The sequence below is a fragment of the Lygodium microphyllum genome, chromosome 4 (genome assembly GCF_053477565.2).
Source record: "Lygodium microphyllum isolate KBCC chromosome 4, Lygodium_microphyllum_v1.1.10, whole genome shotgun sequence".
NCBI classification, from domain to species: Eukaryota; Viridiplantae; Streptophyta; class Polypodiopsida; order Schizaeales; family Lygodiaceae; genus Lygodium; species Lygodium microphyllum.
This window is the reverse complement of record NC_141138.1, coordinates 145,050,330-145,068,362: the sequence shown is the minus strand read 5'-3', so window position 1 is coordinate 145,068,362 and position 18,033 is coordinate 145,050,330. Positions and strand designations below refer to the sequence as shown.

The following is an 18,033-nucleotide window of genomic DNA, read 5'->3' as shown; positions in this document are numbered from 1 at the left end:
ACCTTAATGTCACATTAAATATCACTTTAATTTTAATGTCACAGTTAATACCCCAAGCCTATATGAGCCATACACACTCAACTGTAGCTATGATGACTGCCTCCTACTCGGCTTCAGTAGGACGGCCGTAAGATCTGCACCTTCTGAATAAAACCTACAAAGAACACACAAACACACAAATAGCAAAGACACATACAGGTGAAGAAAACTTGCATGTCTGGTTATTGGCAGCCCCATGTTGGCCATAATCAGCAAGCATTTACGGAGCCCAGAATAAAGGAGTGGACCAATGAAGCCAAAAATCATTGCATACCTCCATCTTTTTACTACAACATGTCACCAGAAATGTTTTAGACATGTATCTCACTACAACCTAAACTCCAAAAAAACAAGTCGTCAGCCTTCAAAACCATGCCCAAAAGAACCTTTACCTCTAGGGAATTATTACAATAACTATTGATCATCTACTAAATGTGCAGAAGAAAGCTTTAATTCTTTCAGCCTCCATATGCATCTGGAAGTGTGATGATGACCATCACAAAGACAATGTTTTGCATTGCAAGTAGCGTTCCTGGATAAAAATACATTTAAAAACCATTCAGATAGCACCATTGAGACAATCAGAGATTGGATTTTCAATGAGATAATCAATTAGATATATCAGACCCAAATATAGTGACAAAACTGCAAGGGGAGTTAACATCCCCTTCCATCCCTCCCAGAAAAGAGTCTTAGTCCCAATCTAGTACAAGAATTGTATGTAAGGAATGCTGATTACAATACCTTCTGCTGTATTGAACAAATGGATAACTCAGTGCTCCCATCCATATAAGATGACACAATGTAGCCTTCTAGCTAGCAAGGAGCTTTGTGACTGTGAACTCAATCCCGCTGCATAAAGGGAGGCTGGGCAATGTACACACAAACTATGGGCCACTAAGTTGTCACTAGGAGCATTCAGGGGGTTTTTCCCAATGCTACTCAGATCAGAGACTGGGAGATGCCACTTAATGTTGACATCAGTCTCCAATAACAGAAATTAGGAATAGAACTGCTGAAGTAAAAGTGTGTCATTCCTTCAGGCCAGTTTCTCTCCAATCCTTGAACCTGTTCTATGCCTGGCATCAGATATCCTTCTTTGCCTTCCAGATACTTTTCGGGATACAGCATGTCGTGTACGTCTTGATCTTGGAACTGTCCTATTTGGAGCAATTGACCTGTTCATAGCAGGAATCTCAAGGCCCAACTCCACATCTAGTTTGGTTGTTGAATTGGTTTGTTGAGGTAGAGTGCTCATAGAAGACTTTCTTTGCTCTAGTAGATCTCTATGGTAAGCCTGCCATTCAGGAAAATTCATTACCAAAGAAAATCAAGCTATGACAAGCCTACCTTTCAAGGAGTTTAAAAACCATGTAAATCAACCTTAACATCAGAAAGGTGGTTGAAGCATCAATACTTGCCTGCACCACAAAGTTCCTTCGTTCACAATCAAGAAACATGCTGGGCCACCAGGGAATTCTATCCATTAACTTGTTCCGCACAATAGCATAGCTCAGCTGATCCCTAGATGTAAAACGATCCACTTCATTGAACCAAAGGCACGTAAACAAATTTGTTATTGGTGTATGTTCGCGTATAATCACACAGCCCTCTGGAACATCTGCATTTGAAAAAAAGTCAGAAAAAAACATCCTGTGCAGAGATTAATTGTACTTTAGACTGGCAAGGATCCACAATTAGAGGGAGGTACAAACCACTAGAAAATGGTGATTTTAGTCTGTCATAAGGTGCAAGCCCTTCGTTTTTGTATAAATTCACTTGAGCATCAATAGTACTGTTGTCATATTTCCCAGCTGCCTTATTTGCTTCAGCTTCTTCAAATACATCAAAGCGTTTGTAATGTCGAGAAATTGCAAAGGTTTCATTGTTTCTCCAAAGAAACCTGCAAAACCATATTGCAGCATAAACACGATTGTATTCATATCATAGAAAGATCTTGGCATCCTTCGGCTTTTAGTGACGAGACTTTTGTGTGTTAGAGGTTTCTGAACTATTTCCTCATTTTTAACTTGCTAATGCTAATACTTGGTAACACAAAAGCTGCCATTCAAGGACAATAAATGCAATAAAGTTTTAACTTGATGTGATACATGACTTGCTGCACTCAACACTATCTAGAACAGGGCATAGAAGAGCTTGCTTGTTTCTCAGGCCTGCTACTTATATAGAGTATTATAAGCAAGTTTTTCCTACATTCTGCTCTATATGCTGTCCCACATTTGGCATTTACAAATCATACTAAATTCCATTTAAGCTTTTCCCTAAACTGTTTTGTTTTTTTGTTTATATTTAGCAGAATCCCCTTTAAATCTAAGTGCTTTTGAGCCGTTTCCTTTGTCAGAAGTGGGTGCAGCAATAGAAGCATTCAAGACTGCTGTAATAGACTGCACAACACAAGAGAGGAGAGACTGCAAGAAAAGAGAAACAGAAAGCAAGAGGATCTGAATCGGAGACAAAGGAGGATGAGAATGACTTGTCACGAGTTTGTATCCTGCTTCTTCTTTGTCTCCTTCCATGAAGCTGTTAGCACCTTGCAATCCTTACGTAGATGATAAATGTCCCTTCTTTCCACATTGATAGCATAGTAACGGGCCTTCGTCTTCTTCTTCTTGTCACCCCTCTCTGAAGCTGCAAATCCCTCATCATGGCCACCATGTCGAGATGAAAGCCTCTCCTATAACCTCAAAGACGCCTCATTCTTAAGCAACATCAAGAACATACGAGTAAAGTTCACTGGCTGCGAAGATGTCTCTAGGATTGCACAGCATTGGCTACTCCATCACACTCCAAAGGGAGTTTTTAGAGTACAGTCCCCACTAGATACACCTCTAGAAGAGCAGACTACATATGCCGAAGCTAGTCTTGTGTCACATTAAGTAAAAATGATTGCATAGCATCTTTAGGTTTGAACTTCATTTGCTAGAGCTGACTAGAGCTGACTATAGAGGGTCACAGCTTGCATGGTCAATGAAGCGTCATACAACATCTGCAACTTGTCCCACACTCCGAAGTTGTCTTGTACGAGGTAACCGTCGAAAGGACCTCTTCAAAAATGCGCCAAAGAAGTGCAAAATAGGCATGTGCATCATCCAAATCCCATGTGACCATAGCTTTCTTGTAATTGTCATGATCCCAATCAGTTGGAATAGGATTTGGAATACTAGGATGGACAATAGCTCCAAACACCATAAAACCAGCATTCCTACTTAGTAAGGGAGGTGATATTTTGATTTAACTCAAAATACATCAAGCATTAAATACCCAAATCTGAAAATACACACTTCACCACTTGATCTTGGACAGCAGACACCTAATTGACCCCAACAACTAGCACTCCTTGCGATATTTCTTTATATTGTATTGCTCTGAGTTCAAGTACAATGAGATCTAAGCTGATCTCCTTCAATCCTCAATACATTGGCTGTCATAAAATGACCAGCACCACTTGGGCACAATTAGCCCCTTAATACTACAACAATCCAGGCTCAAATTGAATCACAATCTCTTACATGCGAACCACAAGAATTGATGAATGGGCTACCCCTTTGGTTCAGTTGCAAATCTCTTTGCCTTAAGCTACAACACAAGTGTTAGGACTTCAATAATCGGGTGCAAAACCTGAGATGGCTATGGAAACCCTGATTTCTATCGTAAATTAGGGTTTCAACAGCAATTTCCGCAATTGCTCTCCACCCCAAGCTAGAATTGGCAGAGAACTACTCAAGGCTGATGGGTAGACAAGAGGAAATCAAATTTAAAAATGTATATTTTGATTGGTAGCTTTGATGGCAATTCTGTTGGCACCAACAACTTCAAAAGGGGGATCAAATCTTAGTGAATTGATGAGCCCTCCTCTTCTACCGTTGCCTCTCATTGGGACAAAGAAGAAAACTTGCTGCCCCCATCGTATCACCCAGTGCGATCAGTTGTTGCCTCTCTCATAGCTCATCCAATGGCTCCTTCCTCCTCTCTCAACCTCTGAATGCTGAAATGACCCTCAGCCAACCCCCAAACATGTTAGCAGTCATGTTTGTCATGCCTTGTCATCTCCTGCTTGTGAGCCTCAGTCTGAGTCAAACGAGGACATTAGGAGACGAGGACATTAGGAGCTCTAACATGTCTGTCATGTGTTTTGATGGAGGAGGCTAGTCACTCTCGACTGGCTGTCAGTTTGCATTTCTATGCATTCCCTTTATTTGTCGGGGTCCAATGTGCATTTTTAGGGCAGTTTCTGCATTTCCTAGGCTGTCCACACCTGCCAGGTATTGTCCCCCTGTTTCGGGATTTTCTGGCCCCAGATGTGCCACGTCAGCATTTTGCGACTGCAATGCAGTCGGACTGCATTAAATGCAGTTGGTCCAGTATTTATGGCTCCTGGGGCAGGTCAGCCAGTTTTGGGCTCTTTTGGCTATATATAGCCAACCCCCCACACTTGGCAGATCATCTCTCAGTCTTCTTCCTCTTCAGCAGGTGCACACTCTGACATCCTTTTCCTCCGTGGTGGTGCTGCCATCGTCATCAGCCTGATCTGGTCCCCTCACTGACGCTCCGGGCTGCGTGCAGGGACTGATCAGTCCATTTCAGTGTATTCAGCATTCATTTCAGTCAGTGCAGATTTTCTTCCTTCATTCCCTGCTTTCTCTCTCTCCTCCTCTGTGTTCGTATTCTTCTTCCGTTGCGCACTCTCACATGGTATCATCGCCAAACTGAGAGCACGGAGGTCTTCATCGACTGGAGAGACACCACACCTATCATCTGTTGCTGCCCCCCTTCTCTCCAACAGCCAGGCGGCCCCTCCAGGTGGTCTATACATTTGCGTTTGCTGCATCAGCCCCTTCCAGAGGCTGCCACGTCATCAACCAGCCCCTGTCTACTTGCGTTTTCAGCTTGGCGGCCCTCTCTTCAGCTGGGCGACTCCACTACAGGCTGCGTTTTGCATCCAAGGTGGTCGTTTTCCCTCCTGGTAGCTTCTCTCCAGCTGGCGCTTCTCTTCTTGGCTGCGTTTTGGTGCTTGGCAACTTTCCCTCCGGATTTTGTGCCCTACACAGCTGCGTTTTCACCTCCTGGTGATAGGCGACCTGATTTCCTGGAGTTTGGTGGTTCTTCTAGTGGTTGGTGACCCTTCTGGTGGTCATTCTTCGGCATCGGCACAGTTTTCTTTGGTGTTTGGTGTTTTGCAGATTTAGAAGATATCTTATCATCAGTTTACGGGCTTTGATGACTCAGATGACGAGCTTTTGTCTCGGCATTCATCTGAACGGAGGCGTGATTTCTATCGCGAGGATCGTCATACGGAGTCTATTCCTCGTTCTTGTCCCCCTTCTATTCATGTATCTCGGCGCACCCCTTCCAATGGGCCGAAGATGCAGCCTTTGGTACCCCCTGTACAGGTACCCGTACTTCCTCAACTGCCCAAAGAGGACCGGTTGGATGGCTCCAACTTTTCTCTATGGTCCTGCAAGGTGGAGTGTATCTTGGACTCCTTCGATCTTTGGGAGCTTGTTTCTGTTCCTACTCCCCGGCCTCAAGTGGATCCCGCGGATGGGACATCTATGGATCGTGCAGCCTTATGGGATCGTCTTAATTCTAAAGCCAGATCTTTCCTCTTTCTGAGTTTGCAGGATTCTGTCCTTGTTCATGTTCACAGGTTGAAGACTGCAGCAGGCGTGTGGAGAAAGCTCGCGTCCGTGAGAAGCTTCTATGGGAGGAGCTATCCGAGCTTGCCTTGGAGCATGACGAGCGACTCAGAGAGGTCAGTGCTAGTGGATCTGACTCCACTAGAGCCTTTGTTGCAGGTTCGGGAGGACAGAAGAAGAAGAAGACGAAGTCAAAGGCTAAGAAGAAGGACAGTTCTTCAGGCTCTGACTCAGATTCAGAGAGACCGAAGTGCCCACACTGTGGGAAAGGGACACATCCCGAGGAGAAATGCTGGAAGAAGTACCCTCACCTTCGTCCGGGAGCGAAGGGTGGATCTACATCGAAGCCTTCTTCTACCTCTACACCCGCTGTTATCCATGAGTCAGTGTTCCTTCATATCCATGTTTTGGAGGAGGATCCTTCTTCCGTGGCTACAGTGTCTTCTGCGCAGCCTTGGTTAGTGGACAGTGGTGCTTCGAGTCATATGACTCCCCGAGGTGATTTGTTACAGGATCTCCGTCCATCAGAGGGTTCAGTCACTGTTGGTGACTTTTTATCGGTGCCTATTAGTGGTGTTGGCACATTGCCTTTGTTTACCAACCGACCTTCGAGCTCCTTTTCCCAGGCCCTACATGTTCCGGATTTGGGCCTTCCCCTCCTCTCAGTTTATGGTCTTACGAGGCTTGGCACACGAGTGATCTTCACCAAGCATGCCGTTGTTATTGAGGATTCTTTTATAGGAGCTGTCTTATCTACAGGTTGGCAGGAGAGCGGGCTTTACAGGCTCCATTCCCCTTCTTTGATGCAAGGTCCTCCGAGGCAGTCTATTGCTACCCGTTCCCGCTTGTGCACCTTCTATTCCACAGGTTCCTTCCCATCCCCCCACCTTCTCCTCCGGTGGTTCCCTCGTACCTCCCATCTCTTTTAGAGGGGGACGATATCGGTGATGCGGCTGTGGATTCCCTGGCCCCTAGTGTTTCAGAGGGGGCTTTCCAGGATCGTGAGGAGCTCCTTCAGCAGCAGTCTACTTCGACGGACTTCATCGACATTGGCATTCCTCTTGCCATCCCCGGATCCATTTCTTCTTCGGCCTTCAGCCACATCCAGGATCTGAGAGGGGGTGTTAGCAGTCATGTTTGTCATGCCTTGTCATCTCCTACTTGTGAGCCTCAGTCTGAGTCAAACGAGGACATTAGGAGCTCTGACATGTCTGTCATGTGTTTTGATGGAGGAGGCTAGTCACTCTCGACTGGCTGTCAGTTTGCATTTCTATGCATTCCCTTTATTTGTCGGGGTCCAGTGTGCATTTTTAGGGCAGTTTCTGCATTTCCCAGGCTGTCCACACCTGCCAGGTATTGTCCCCCTGTTTCGGGATTTTTTGGCCCCAGATGTGCCACGTCAGCATTTTGCGACTGCAATGCAGTCGGACTGCATTAAATGCAGTTGGTCCAGTATTTATGGCTCCTGGGGCAGGTCAGCCAGTTTTGGGCTCTTTTGGCTATATATAGCCAACCCCCCACACTTGGCAGATCATCTCTCAGTCTTCTTCCTCTTCAGCAGGTGCACACTCCGACATCCTTTTCCTCCGTGGTGGTGCTGCCATCGTCATCAGCCTGATCTGGTCCCCTCACTGACGCTCCGGGCTGCGTGCAGGGACTGATCAGTCCATTTCAGTGTATTCAGCATTCATTTCAGTCAGTGCAGATTTTCTTCCTTCATTCCCTGCTTTCTCTCTCTCCTCCTCTGTGTTCGTGTTCTTCTTCCGTTGCGCACTCTCACAAAACAGCCCTCTTGCAATTTGCATGGAAAGATTTGACTAGTGGCAACATGTTTTGCCACTTGGCAGCTCTCCAAAAGTAATTTCCAGTTTTTGTTAATTAATTAACCATTTGACCCTGCCCAAGAACTAGGTAGTGCCCATTCACATTAATCATGCTACCCCCCTTGGGACATTTAATGTCCCAACATTAATTGACCTTGGACTTAGCATTAATTTCTTAATTAATGCCTAGTCCCTCTAATGTCACCACTAGACATTTAACAGCCCAATTAATGGCCTAGACCCACATTGACATCACGCACCAAGCAAGCACTTGTCCGACATAACGTTGTACAACTTTTGCCGATGTCACCCACTAATCACCAGGTTACTAAGGTCTCATTGTCACTTAATTGACTTGCTTTTCACATGTGCACAACTTAGTAATGCCAAAGCTAAGCATATAAAAATACACCTCCTCATGACACACCACATACCAAGAGCTTTTACACATGTCACAAACCATGCTTTCATTAACAATACTCCATGTTAGGTAGTCAAGACCATGAAGTTTATCATTCGTGGAGAACTAGGGAGGTGCCATTTGGCGAGGATAGGTTGAGAAGATAAAGAAAAGAAGAGAAACAAAGAGAGTATAGCCAAACACAACAAAGACTATATGGATCATGAGTTCACACACAATGTAAAGAGGAGCACAAAACAACTAATGCAGGGGAAATCAAAAATCAGGTTAGACATGAAAATCGGCCAAAAAAGGAGGAATCGGGTAAAGTACAGCCAATAGACATTGTCACAAGCCTGAAAATATTGTTGCCCGGCCTGCAGGAGCATTTAGTTCGGAAAACACAAGAGGCAGATCACAAAAACATGGACTAAGTTAGCATTAAATGCAGCCATATGGAGTGCACAAACCCTACATGAAAACTACAGCACAAAAATGCATATGTTTGAAGGCTTGAAACAGGCAGAAAATACCCAGAAACTTTCAAAAGTGGTGCAGCAATGGCAGCATAGACAAATGCTGAAATAAACTATTGAACACAAGATAGAAGAGAAAGAAAATAGAAGAACACTGCAGAACAAGAGAACCCAAACACGGGAGATGGAATCCATACACCAAACATGAGAATAACGCGTACAACAGGAAGTCTCTAGCTCCTAGGCACTGGCACCGGCTCCGTCTCTCCACAGAACCTATAGGTGATGATGTATCTAAATGAGGAGGGAACCAAGTATACAAAGAAGAAAATATTGCCAAAATAGGGGCAGGTCGGTCAGCATAAAATGCCCCAAATAAGCATCATAATAACCATAATAAAATGCCTAGATGACCTAGCCATGCCCTTTACAAGTCAGACACACACATGAGCTATCTGAACCAAATCCCCTTCTGCACAAACCAAGTTTTCATCATAGCACTCCATGTAAGATAGTCAAATCCATGTAACTTATCATTTGTAGAAGTGCATGAAGGAGCTATCTAGAGAGGAGAAGAAGAGAAGATAGATAATGGAGGCTATATGGAGCCAAACCAACAACAAAGACTTCACAAAATGAGAGTTCACGTGCAGTGTGACCAAAATCCTAATCAAAAACACAGGCCAACTACTGCAAAATGAAGAAAAAACTGATCAAAAACTACCAAAAACAGCAAAAACGACCTATACAAGCAATCGCCTAGCCATGGCTAGGGGTAGAAAATGAAAAACGCGAGCTGGTTGAGCATTTAATGCAGCTAACTAACAATTGCAAGCTAGAGCCTGAAAATGCAAGTTGTTGGGCTAAAAAACGCAAGCCTAATCAACAAGGGAAAGAAATACCTGTAATCAACAGAAAAATCGTAGCAGGAACCTAAATCAAGCAATCCGATACCGTGTCAGAAGTGGTGAAGCAATGGAAGCGTAGACAAGTGCTTAAATAAACTATTGAACACAAGACAAAAGAGAAACAAAACAAAAGAACACTACAGAAAAAGAGAACTCAAAGATGTGCTCGGGAGATGGAATCCATATACAAAACATGAGAGTGGCGTGTACAACAATGAGTCTCTGGCTCCTAGGCACTAGCACCAACTCCCTCTCTCCACAAAACCTGTAGGTGATAATGTATCTAAATGAGGAAGGAGCTGGGTATATAAAGAATAAAATAATCCCAAAATAGAGGCAGGTCAACCAGCATTTAATACTGGTCGTCTAGCATAAAATGCCCCAAATAAGCATCATAATAACCATAATAAAATGCCTAAATAACCTAGCCATCCCCGACATAAGTCAAACTCACACATGAGCTATGTGAACTGCTAACAAAAGCTGGTCACCCCCAAGCTATAGGAGACAAAGGAAGATTGACCAACAGTAAAATAGTTTGAGGGCAAGTTGTCCACAATAGAAAACAGCACCTAGAGCCCAAACACGAAAATCCAATACCATGTTAGAAGTGGGTACAACAATGGAAGCATAGAAGACAGCTATAATAGATTTCACAACACAAGAGAGAAGAAAGAGTGACTATGTGAAAAGAGAAACAGAAGAACACTGCAAAGGGAGAACTGAAAGATATGCTCGAGAATGGAATCCATATACCAAGACATGAGACAATCGCATACAATAGTGAGTCACCACCTCCCTCTCTCCAATAGGACCTACTTTGGTAGGAGACATGAGACAACCGCATACAATAGCAAGCATTGGCATCAACTCTCTCTCTCCAACAAGACCTGCTTTGGAAGTCTACAAGTGACAACTAACAGAGGAGGAAGGAGCCCAAGCCATAAATAGGCCACAAAACAAGAAAAGTCAGCCAACAAAAGGCATAATAATAAAAGTTGGTCAACCATGAAATAATGGCTAATCCTCGAAAACAGACGTTGAAGAATGCACAAAATAAACTCATGCCCAGCCTACTAAAACAAACCTAGACTCATGAGCTAACTTATTTGCTAGCATCCTCCTCTCATTCCAGTTTAGCCCTACTCCCCCCTCTTTCTAGAGGCTAAAGAAGGTAACCATTAAATGTTTCACCCCCTAAACATTTTACCCTTGAAACGTTGCATTTCACCCCGAAACGTTTCACATTTGGGCAAGTCCCAAGCGAAACGCCAAGTGAAACGGTTGAACAATATATATGATATAGTTTTATTTTAAATTATGAGTTGTAACTTACACATTTATACCATGCAAACACTTTCATGTCAATAAATGATGTCTATTATATATGCAAAGTGTTTAAAAAATCTCAAAAAAAGTACAAAAAAAAACAATTGGTTTCCATTTAAAAATCTTGTTTCAATCAACCTTTTCACTCTAGGCATTTCACATTTTAGTGAAACATTTCAAGCATTTCAACCCTTTCGCGTTTCAATGCCAGCAAAACGCATTTTGCAATTACCATGAGCCTGAATAATGGCTGCTTAGCACACTAATTCTAGATTTCAAGGGTAGCAACTCATTGGCGGTAGTTATGCAAATTCCGATTTCAATGATAGTGGTGCATTTCACAAGAGAAATAGTTTGAAGATAATGTAAGCTTTTCGCTTTATCTACTCACCTCACAAGCACACCAACATAGATCTATACTAATCTGTCGATAGCTCACAAAAAGACTGTGTGCACGCACGCACGTGTGTCTATGTGTGTGATATATGAACTTAATGGAATATAGATCGTGGAAGAAAAAGAGTACAAACCTTGGTCCTTTTTATGAGGGTAAGATAGAACTAGAAAATCCACAATTCAAACACTTTGTTAGTTAGTTTGTATCATTTTCTCCCTTGGTATTATTAGCATCTGTTGAGTATCTAGAGAGGTTCCTAGAAGTACATATGCTACTCCATAAAGTATTATAGATCCCCTCAGCCTTCATTCATGTTGACTCTCTCAACTCTTCTACATTCTGTAGCCTACATGAAAGAACCCCATTTGCACTACCATACGCATTGATTCATTAATATTGGTAGCTGATTCACTCTTGACTTCAACTTGTCAACTGTACAGTGCTGGCTCAATTTCGGGTAACCCTTGTGTGTTAAATATCAATGATTTAACATTGTCCCCACTGCTCTTGTTTCAGCTCTGCATTGTCTTTTACTAAGTGCATGTTCTTGGCAGCGATACCACATGAGTGCGCATACAGAAGCAAGAACACAACTTAGCCGAGTGATCAAGCAAGCGAGAGAGAAAGAGAGAGAGAGAGAGAGATGAACATAGAGAAGAAAAAATAAAACCTGAGAGAATGAAACCAAGACTGAACACAAGACTAATGTTACACGACTAGCCCTTATGCACAAATGTCAAAATGGCAAGCAAGAGCAGGCACTGGACAAGAGCAGCAAGAGAAGAAGAATGCCGATGATAAGGAGAGAGGAGAGAAAGCACAGACTAGCTAGAGATGATGATGAATGATGAAGACCAAATGAACACTAATTACTACCATAAATAGGTAGCCAACAACAAACTGGCTAACCTGCATTTAATGCAGGTTGGATCTATAGATATGGCTGAACTATCCACCATAAAAATGACCAAAAATTGTTGACATTCCACATTGGTCATATGACACCTGAGATGGCAATGGCATATATGGGTGGCACAAACATGCCACTACTAGGTGTGATGAAACTGCTAGGGTTTGCACTAAGGAAACACAGAGTGTATGACCGTGACAGAAACACAAAGACACAAACAATGACGTGCAAAACTCAAACCCTAAACACAAAATGCAAAAGTCAAAACTCAAAAATGCAAAAACACAAACACAAATAGAGAGAGAAGAAGAACTTTGAATTGAATGAATCAATGTAGTAAATGAATGTAAGAGTGTACAGAATGCCCAAGGGTAGAGCGATGAGTGTCGGAGTGTGACGTCCACTAAAGATGGATCCCGAGTGCTAGAACCACCAATCAAAGTGTGTCAAAGGGTGTAGAAGACCCAAACGCAGATCATCGGAAACATTAGGATGCCTGGGGACAACAATGAAGATGCACAAGGATGCCGACAATGGCTGAAACTACCAAACACAACAAGAGAGGTGTCAATTGGGGCTAGTGATGGCTGTTAGGGGCCAAATGCAGCAATGGAAGAAGTGTTAGGCAGCAAGCAGCAGCTAGGAGGGCAATCGCCAAGAGTTGGAGCAGCTGATGGAATGGTGGCAGCAATCACAAACATTGGGCAGCCATGTGGAGGAAGGTTGATGGCAAAGATCACGTGCATAGAAGGGATGAAGACTAAATGGGGACAACTTGTCTATTTCTAGATGTGGATGGACCCTCCCAAACTAGGGTTTCACAAAAAGTCTCTTAAACCACGCACCGATTTTGCATTTTTCATTAAATAAGCATGTTTTAGGGCTGTTTAAGAGCCTAATCAGCATGGAATGCATTTCTTAGCTCAACATGAGGTGCCCAATGGACTAGACTGCCTCCACCTCACATGTCAAGGATGAAATAACCAACCAGCATGACCAGTGCCAGAGCTCTAAAAGTCCTTGCCTGACTCAAACTTAGGTCCACAACCAGGAGATAAGACACAAAAGAGAACATGAAAGGGTATGATTGCTAACAATGACAACGCTCTCTTTCTCTCAACCTCACTCGAACCCACTATACTCCTAACAAGGCTTGCCTTACCACCATAAGCTTTGAGTCTCTCGGCTCCATCATTTCTAAGAGCTATCAAATCTACCAAGTTACAAGACCTAAATCCTCCTCTAGGGTGTGCTGTGTTCTGTGACTGATCTTTGTTCAAATAACCCAACCAAAGTATCCCCTCTGCTTATGCCTTGAATCTGAACAGGTGGCAATATTCATATAAATGCACTTCTCGCATTTTTTCCTCCTGTGTTCAATTCCTGCAGCTTGTGCATTCTCATTTCCAGCTTGTGTTTGCCCTATTCAGCTTTTAATATTTTTCAACCTTGAGTCTTCATTTTGCTCCTTTCCTACTTCTCTCTTGTTTTCTTTTCCTTTATTTGCGGGGCTGTGTTTCAACAGGGCTGAAACGTGAAATGCATTTCACTGCTGAAAACGTTTCATAGTGCAGGTGCAACATTGGCGTCTAGCTGTTTCGCTCCAAATTGATAAAAATGGTTTAATGTAACTATTCAGGCATTTCACTTAGGACCTGCCCACAAGTCAATTGTGAACGTTGAAACAAAACAATTCAGGGGTGAAGCATTCCAAGGCTGAAAAATTTGCCCTTACCCTCACTTGCAACTAGTTTCCTTTGTTTGCAGCAGCCATATAGCTAAAGATGGTGCATGGAATCATGCAAGAATTGTAAGCAAGTATGGAGGCATGCATGTATAAAGTCTTGTTGTGTCAAGAGGATGGTTGTGTAACCTAATCCAAGGATTATCTTGCCCATCTAAGTGGTTAAGACTTAGACCATTGCTTAACTGTGTTTGTTGATGTTTTACAAGCTTTGAGCCAAGGTAGGCACTCCTTGCGATGCATAAGAGCTGCGAAGAAGAAGACAAGCAAGTTGGCTCACTTCTCACCACAAGTGTTAGTGCTCCAAAGAGGAGTAGAGCATCTAGAGATGATGATGCTAGTGCATGCATGTGCATGTGCACAGGTGGCCATCTTTTGTGGCTTGGAACATGCTTTGCCTTCTCTAACATTTTCTATGTTCCAACATTGCACATTGGATGGCCCTCTTGGAGCTTTGAGCAACTCTTGCCTAGATGATTCTAGACATTCATGAGTTGGCTTCATCCTTGGGAATCCTCTTTGTGCTACATCCAACGAACATCCAGTTTTTGCACAAGGCTGAGGCATCCATGGATCGACACTTTGTTAGTTTCTTTGGTGTGCGTGCACGAGTGCGTGCTTCGAAAAGGCTTGCCTCACCACCACATCCTTTGAGTCTCAAAGTCTTTCAACTCGATAATTTCTAAGAGCTACCACATCTACCAATTACAAGACTCAAATCCTCCTCTAGATTGTCCTATGTACTATTGATGATCTTAGTTAATGAGACAAGCTAAGTATCCCCTTGTGCTTCAATCTAAATATGTTGTCACCTTCCTATAAAATGCAATTATTTTGTCTTGGACTTGACAAAAATTTCTTGTGATTCTGCATAAGTTAAAGGGATATACATTTTAACCATCAATTTATTCAAACAAGGAAATGATTTACTAAAAAAAATCTGATCCCATGTTATTTCAATCTAGTAAAATTTACTCATAAATCCATGTATTTAACTACATAACAAACAATCCCCATGTAAAATATGCTTTTTCCATTTAAACAAGCATTCATCATCCCAATGCCACGAGCCTTACATTGTCCATTAAAAACTAAGTCGCATAGAATATTACCAACCTTTCCAGAACCTGGTAAGGATCAACTACAAGCCCGAGTTTTCCATCAATCCACAAAGAGAACCTTGCTTTGCGGAATAATCGATGAAGTAGAAGCTTTGGAATCTATGCATTAACCCATCAAAGTAACACCAAGAGATAATTACAAACAATCCATGAAGTAGAAGCTTTGAATGTGTGCATTAATTGAAAGTAGAAATCACAAATTGTCTAATTGGAAAATCCAATGCAATGCATATGAAGTTAGAGAACATCTTCTCAAAAATTGGTTAACATGAGTTTCAAGTTGTCTGAATATCTTGGTAGCACTTGAAAGAAACTTACTTTAAAGTAACATATGTCTAATTTTATTCATTACATACTTTCCCATTGCATGCATGAATTTTTGTGATAATCAAGAAGTATTTCCTTTTTTTTTTAAATAGAGAGAAGTGCATAAGATCTTTGAAATGCGAACAGTTGTAGACAACACATTGAAATGAGTTATAAGACCTAATCACAACCAAGATTGACGTATGTAATATTTCATAGTGAAGAACTCATAATCTTTCCGACCAGCTGAGTAAAAGTAACTTAGAGTAGCCTTTTCCTCGAATCAAACAAGCTTTGCACTTACCTAGAATCGATAGTGTTTGAGTTGTACCTTTGTAGAGCACTATGCCAAGGTCAGTAGTCCCCTAACATATTCCCCCTTCCTCTTGGAACCTATCGAGCATGCAGCAATTGTGGAACATTTACAGCACTAACATTTCTTTGTGCTCTCTAGCTTCACCTTTGTGGTATGTAGTGATGCCTCCAAGAACTAATCATGCCATAGTCTCTTCAACAAGATGGTCATCCAATGACCCATAAAAGCAAGAATCTAACATCAAAGGAGGAAAAGCGATCCATTTGCAACAAAGAGCTACTTGCAATGCATGCACCATGCACTCAAATGTTAGGTAAGGATTCAGTGACACACACGCACACAACAGTGAACAAGTGAACAGCAAGAGAGGAGAGTGTTGGAAGGTCACATTTGCAATGTGAGAATGATAATGAAAATACAATCCCTAAGATACTAAGTACCACACCCCCTAACAAGTGCTCACTCCAAGAAAAAACATCCGCTATGTGAGAATAATAACGAAAGTACAATCCCTAAGATACTAAGTACCACACCCCCTAACAGGTGTTCACTCCAAGAAAAAACATGATAAGTGCAACAAACCCCCCTCGAGTGAATGATGTGAACATATACAAATCGAACCCCAAAGGATATCACGCCTAGAGCCTTGCGAAAGGCTTCAAACTTCTCTCTAGAGAGAGCTTTTGTAAACACATTTGCCAAGTTGTCCTGTGTAGGAACATAAACCAAGTCAATCTCCCTTGCACAAAGCCTCTCTCTGACATAATGATAATACACATCAATGTGCTCCATGTAAGCATGAAATACAAGATTCATTGCAACTATTGTGGCACTCTGACTATCAGTATAGATAGCAATGGGTGACTACTGTCCCACACTAAGATCGACCAAAAGGCATATGAACCATACACATTCACAAATGTAGCTATAAATGTTGCCATGTATTCAGCTTCACAGCTAGATGTGGCCACTGTAGATTGCTTCTTGCTCAATCAAGAAATACATGAATCACCAAGCATGAAACAATTACCACTAGTGGACACCCCCTATCAAAAGAACCAGCCCAATCACTGTCTGTGAATGCATGCAAGCAAAGAGAAGTACTTTTGGGGTAGAAAAGGCCCAATGTTTGAGTACCTTTAAGATAGCGAAAGACATGTTTGACTACTTGCCAATGTGTAGTACCAAGGCTTTGTATAAAGCATGCCCACCACTGAGAAACCCTAAACTGAATCACATTAAGGATGAGAATCAAGCACGTATCCTCATCTTTACAAACATAAAGAATGCTTTCAATGTGTGAATTAATGAGCCCAAGAGCAATCAAATATGAATGTATCTTTTTGTACCATACCCTAGGTGCCTACTTCAAACCGAATCATGACCCGTGGGCCGTCCGGTCCAATCCATGAAAATCCATCATGTATTCCTTGGAAGAATACCAAAGCCATCACCTCCAATCATAATTCAAGATCAGCAAGAAAATGAAGTAGACAAAATCCTGGACTCTAGAATTTCAAGAGGCAAACTACAGTATCTTGTCTATTGGAAGGGCTATGATGCAAGTGAATGAACATGGGAACCAACTTTACATCTTCAAAGAGCTCCTATTTAAGGTTCGTGAATTTCATCTTCAACACACAACCAAGCCAAGGCCTATTCAAAAGCACACCACCGCCCCTCATGGAACTCGACACTAGAAGGGGGGCTAATGTAACAGACACTCAAGCATAGTTGCCAAGGGTTTCCGAAACAGGAGGTATGAAACAGATTTCATCGAAATTTCATAAAATGCTAGAAAGCGGTTTTATTCGAGATGGAAAAAAGTATGAAAGCTTTATATACATATATTATATGACTCGTGTGACATAGAAACATAGATTGACATTATTCATTATTCTATACAATGTAAATGAACATTCAACATACCATTAATGATTAATGTTTACAAATATCATGGTCCACTATCCATGCCCAACATCAACTTTAGTTGTAAAAGGAGCCATCAATATATGCAATCATTATGGATAACAAATCAAAACAAAACTTTAGCAATCAATGCTATTATCCATGTCAACGTATTAAATATATCCATGATAAACAATGATTACAAAAGTCCCAAGACATTTAGGGTATGGCATTTGTTAAAGTTTAAAATAGGTGTTTCATATGTTTATGAAACCCCCAAGTATGAAACGAGTTTTCTAACCTTACGAAACTGGTTTCTTGTCAACTATGCACTCAAGCAAGGACAGCCCTTGGTTCATATGCAATCTGAGATGGCCCCTGGTTTCGTGTGATACCACTAGTTTCTGGCCATTCCTAGCCTCATAAGGCATACATTCAACCAATATTTTAGTCGGGCTGCAATTCAGCACATATATTGCATACATAATAGCATCAAGCCAAAACTTTGGGGGCAACTTATTGTGTGAAAGCATACAACGTACCATCCCCATCAAAGTCCAATTCTTTCTTTCAACCAAACCATTTTGTTGAGGTGTTAGGTGTAGTATATTGATGTTTAATGCCGCTTTCAACCAAAAAAGAGTTAAATTCTCGTGACATGTATTCCCCCCCTCAATCTATATGGAGTGTAATCAACTT

General features: G+C 42.1%; 1 protein-coding gene across 2 annotated transcripts in view; it reads right to left on the bottom strand.

The window, feature by feature from the left end:
- Positions 1-292: 292 nt before the first annotated feature.
- LOC148037729 (putative hexosyltransferase MUCI70) overlaps positions 293-18,033 on the bottom strand; it is a 30,624-nt gene continuing 12,883 nt past the window's right edge. The window contains exons 6-10 of one of the 2 annotated variants that reach the window (XR_015690687.1): positions 14,800-14,903; positions 1,755-1,942; positions 1,461-1,660; positions 784-1,336; positions 293-571 (exon numbers count right to left, since the gene is read on the bottom strand). Coding sequence is in view for 1 of the 2 variants with exons in the window: in XM_087676684.1 (XP_087532810.1) it covers positions 1,079-1,336; positions 1,461-1,660; positions 1,755-1,942; positions 14,800-14,903 (750 nt within the window). In the remaining variant the exon portion in view is untranslated. Of the gene's footprint in view, positions 572-638; positions 1,337-1,460; positions 1,661-1,754; positions 1,943-14,799; positions 14,904-18,033 lie in introns of those variants that run through there. The other variant, XM_087676684.1, reaches the window with a different exon arrangement.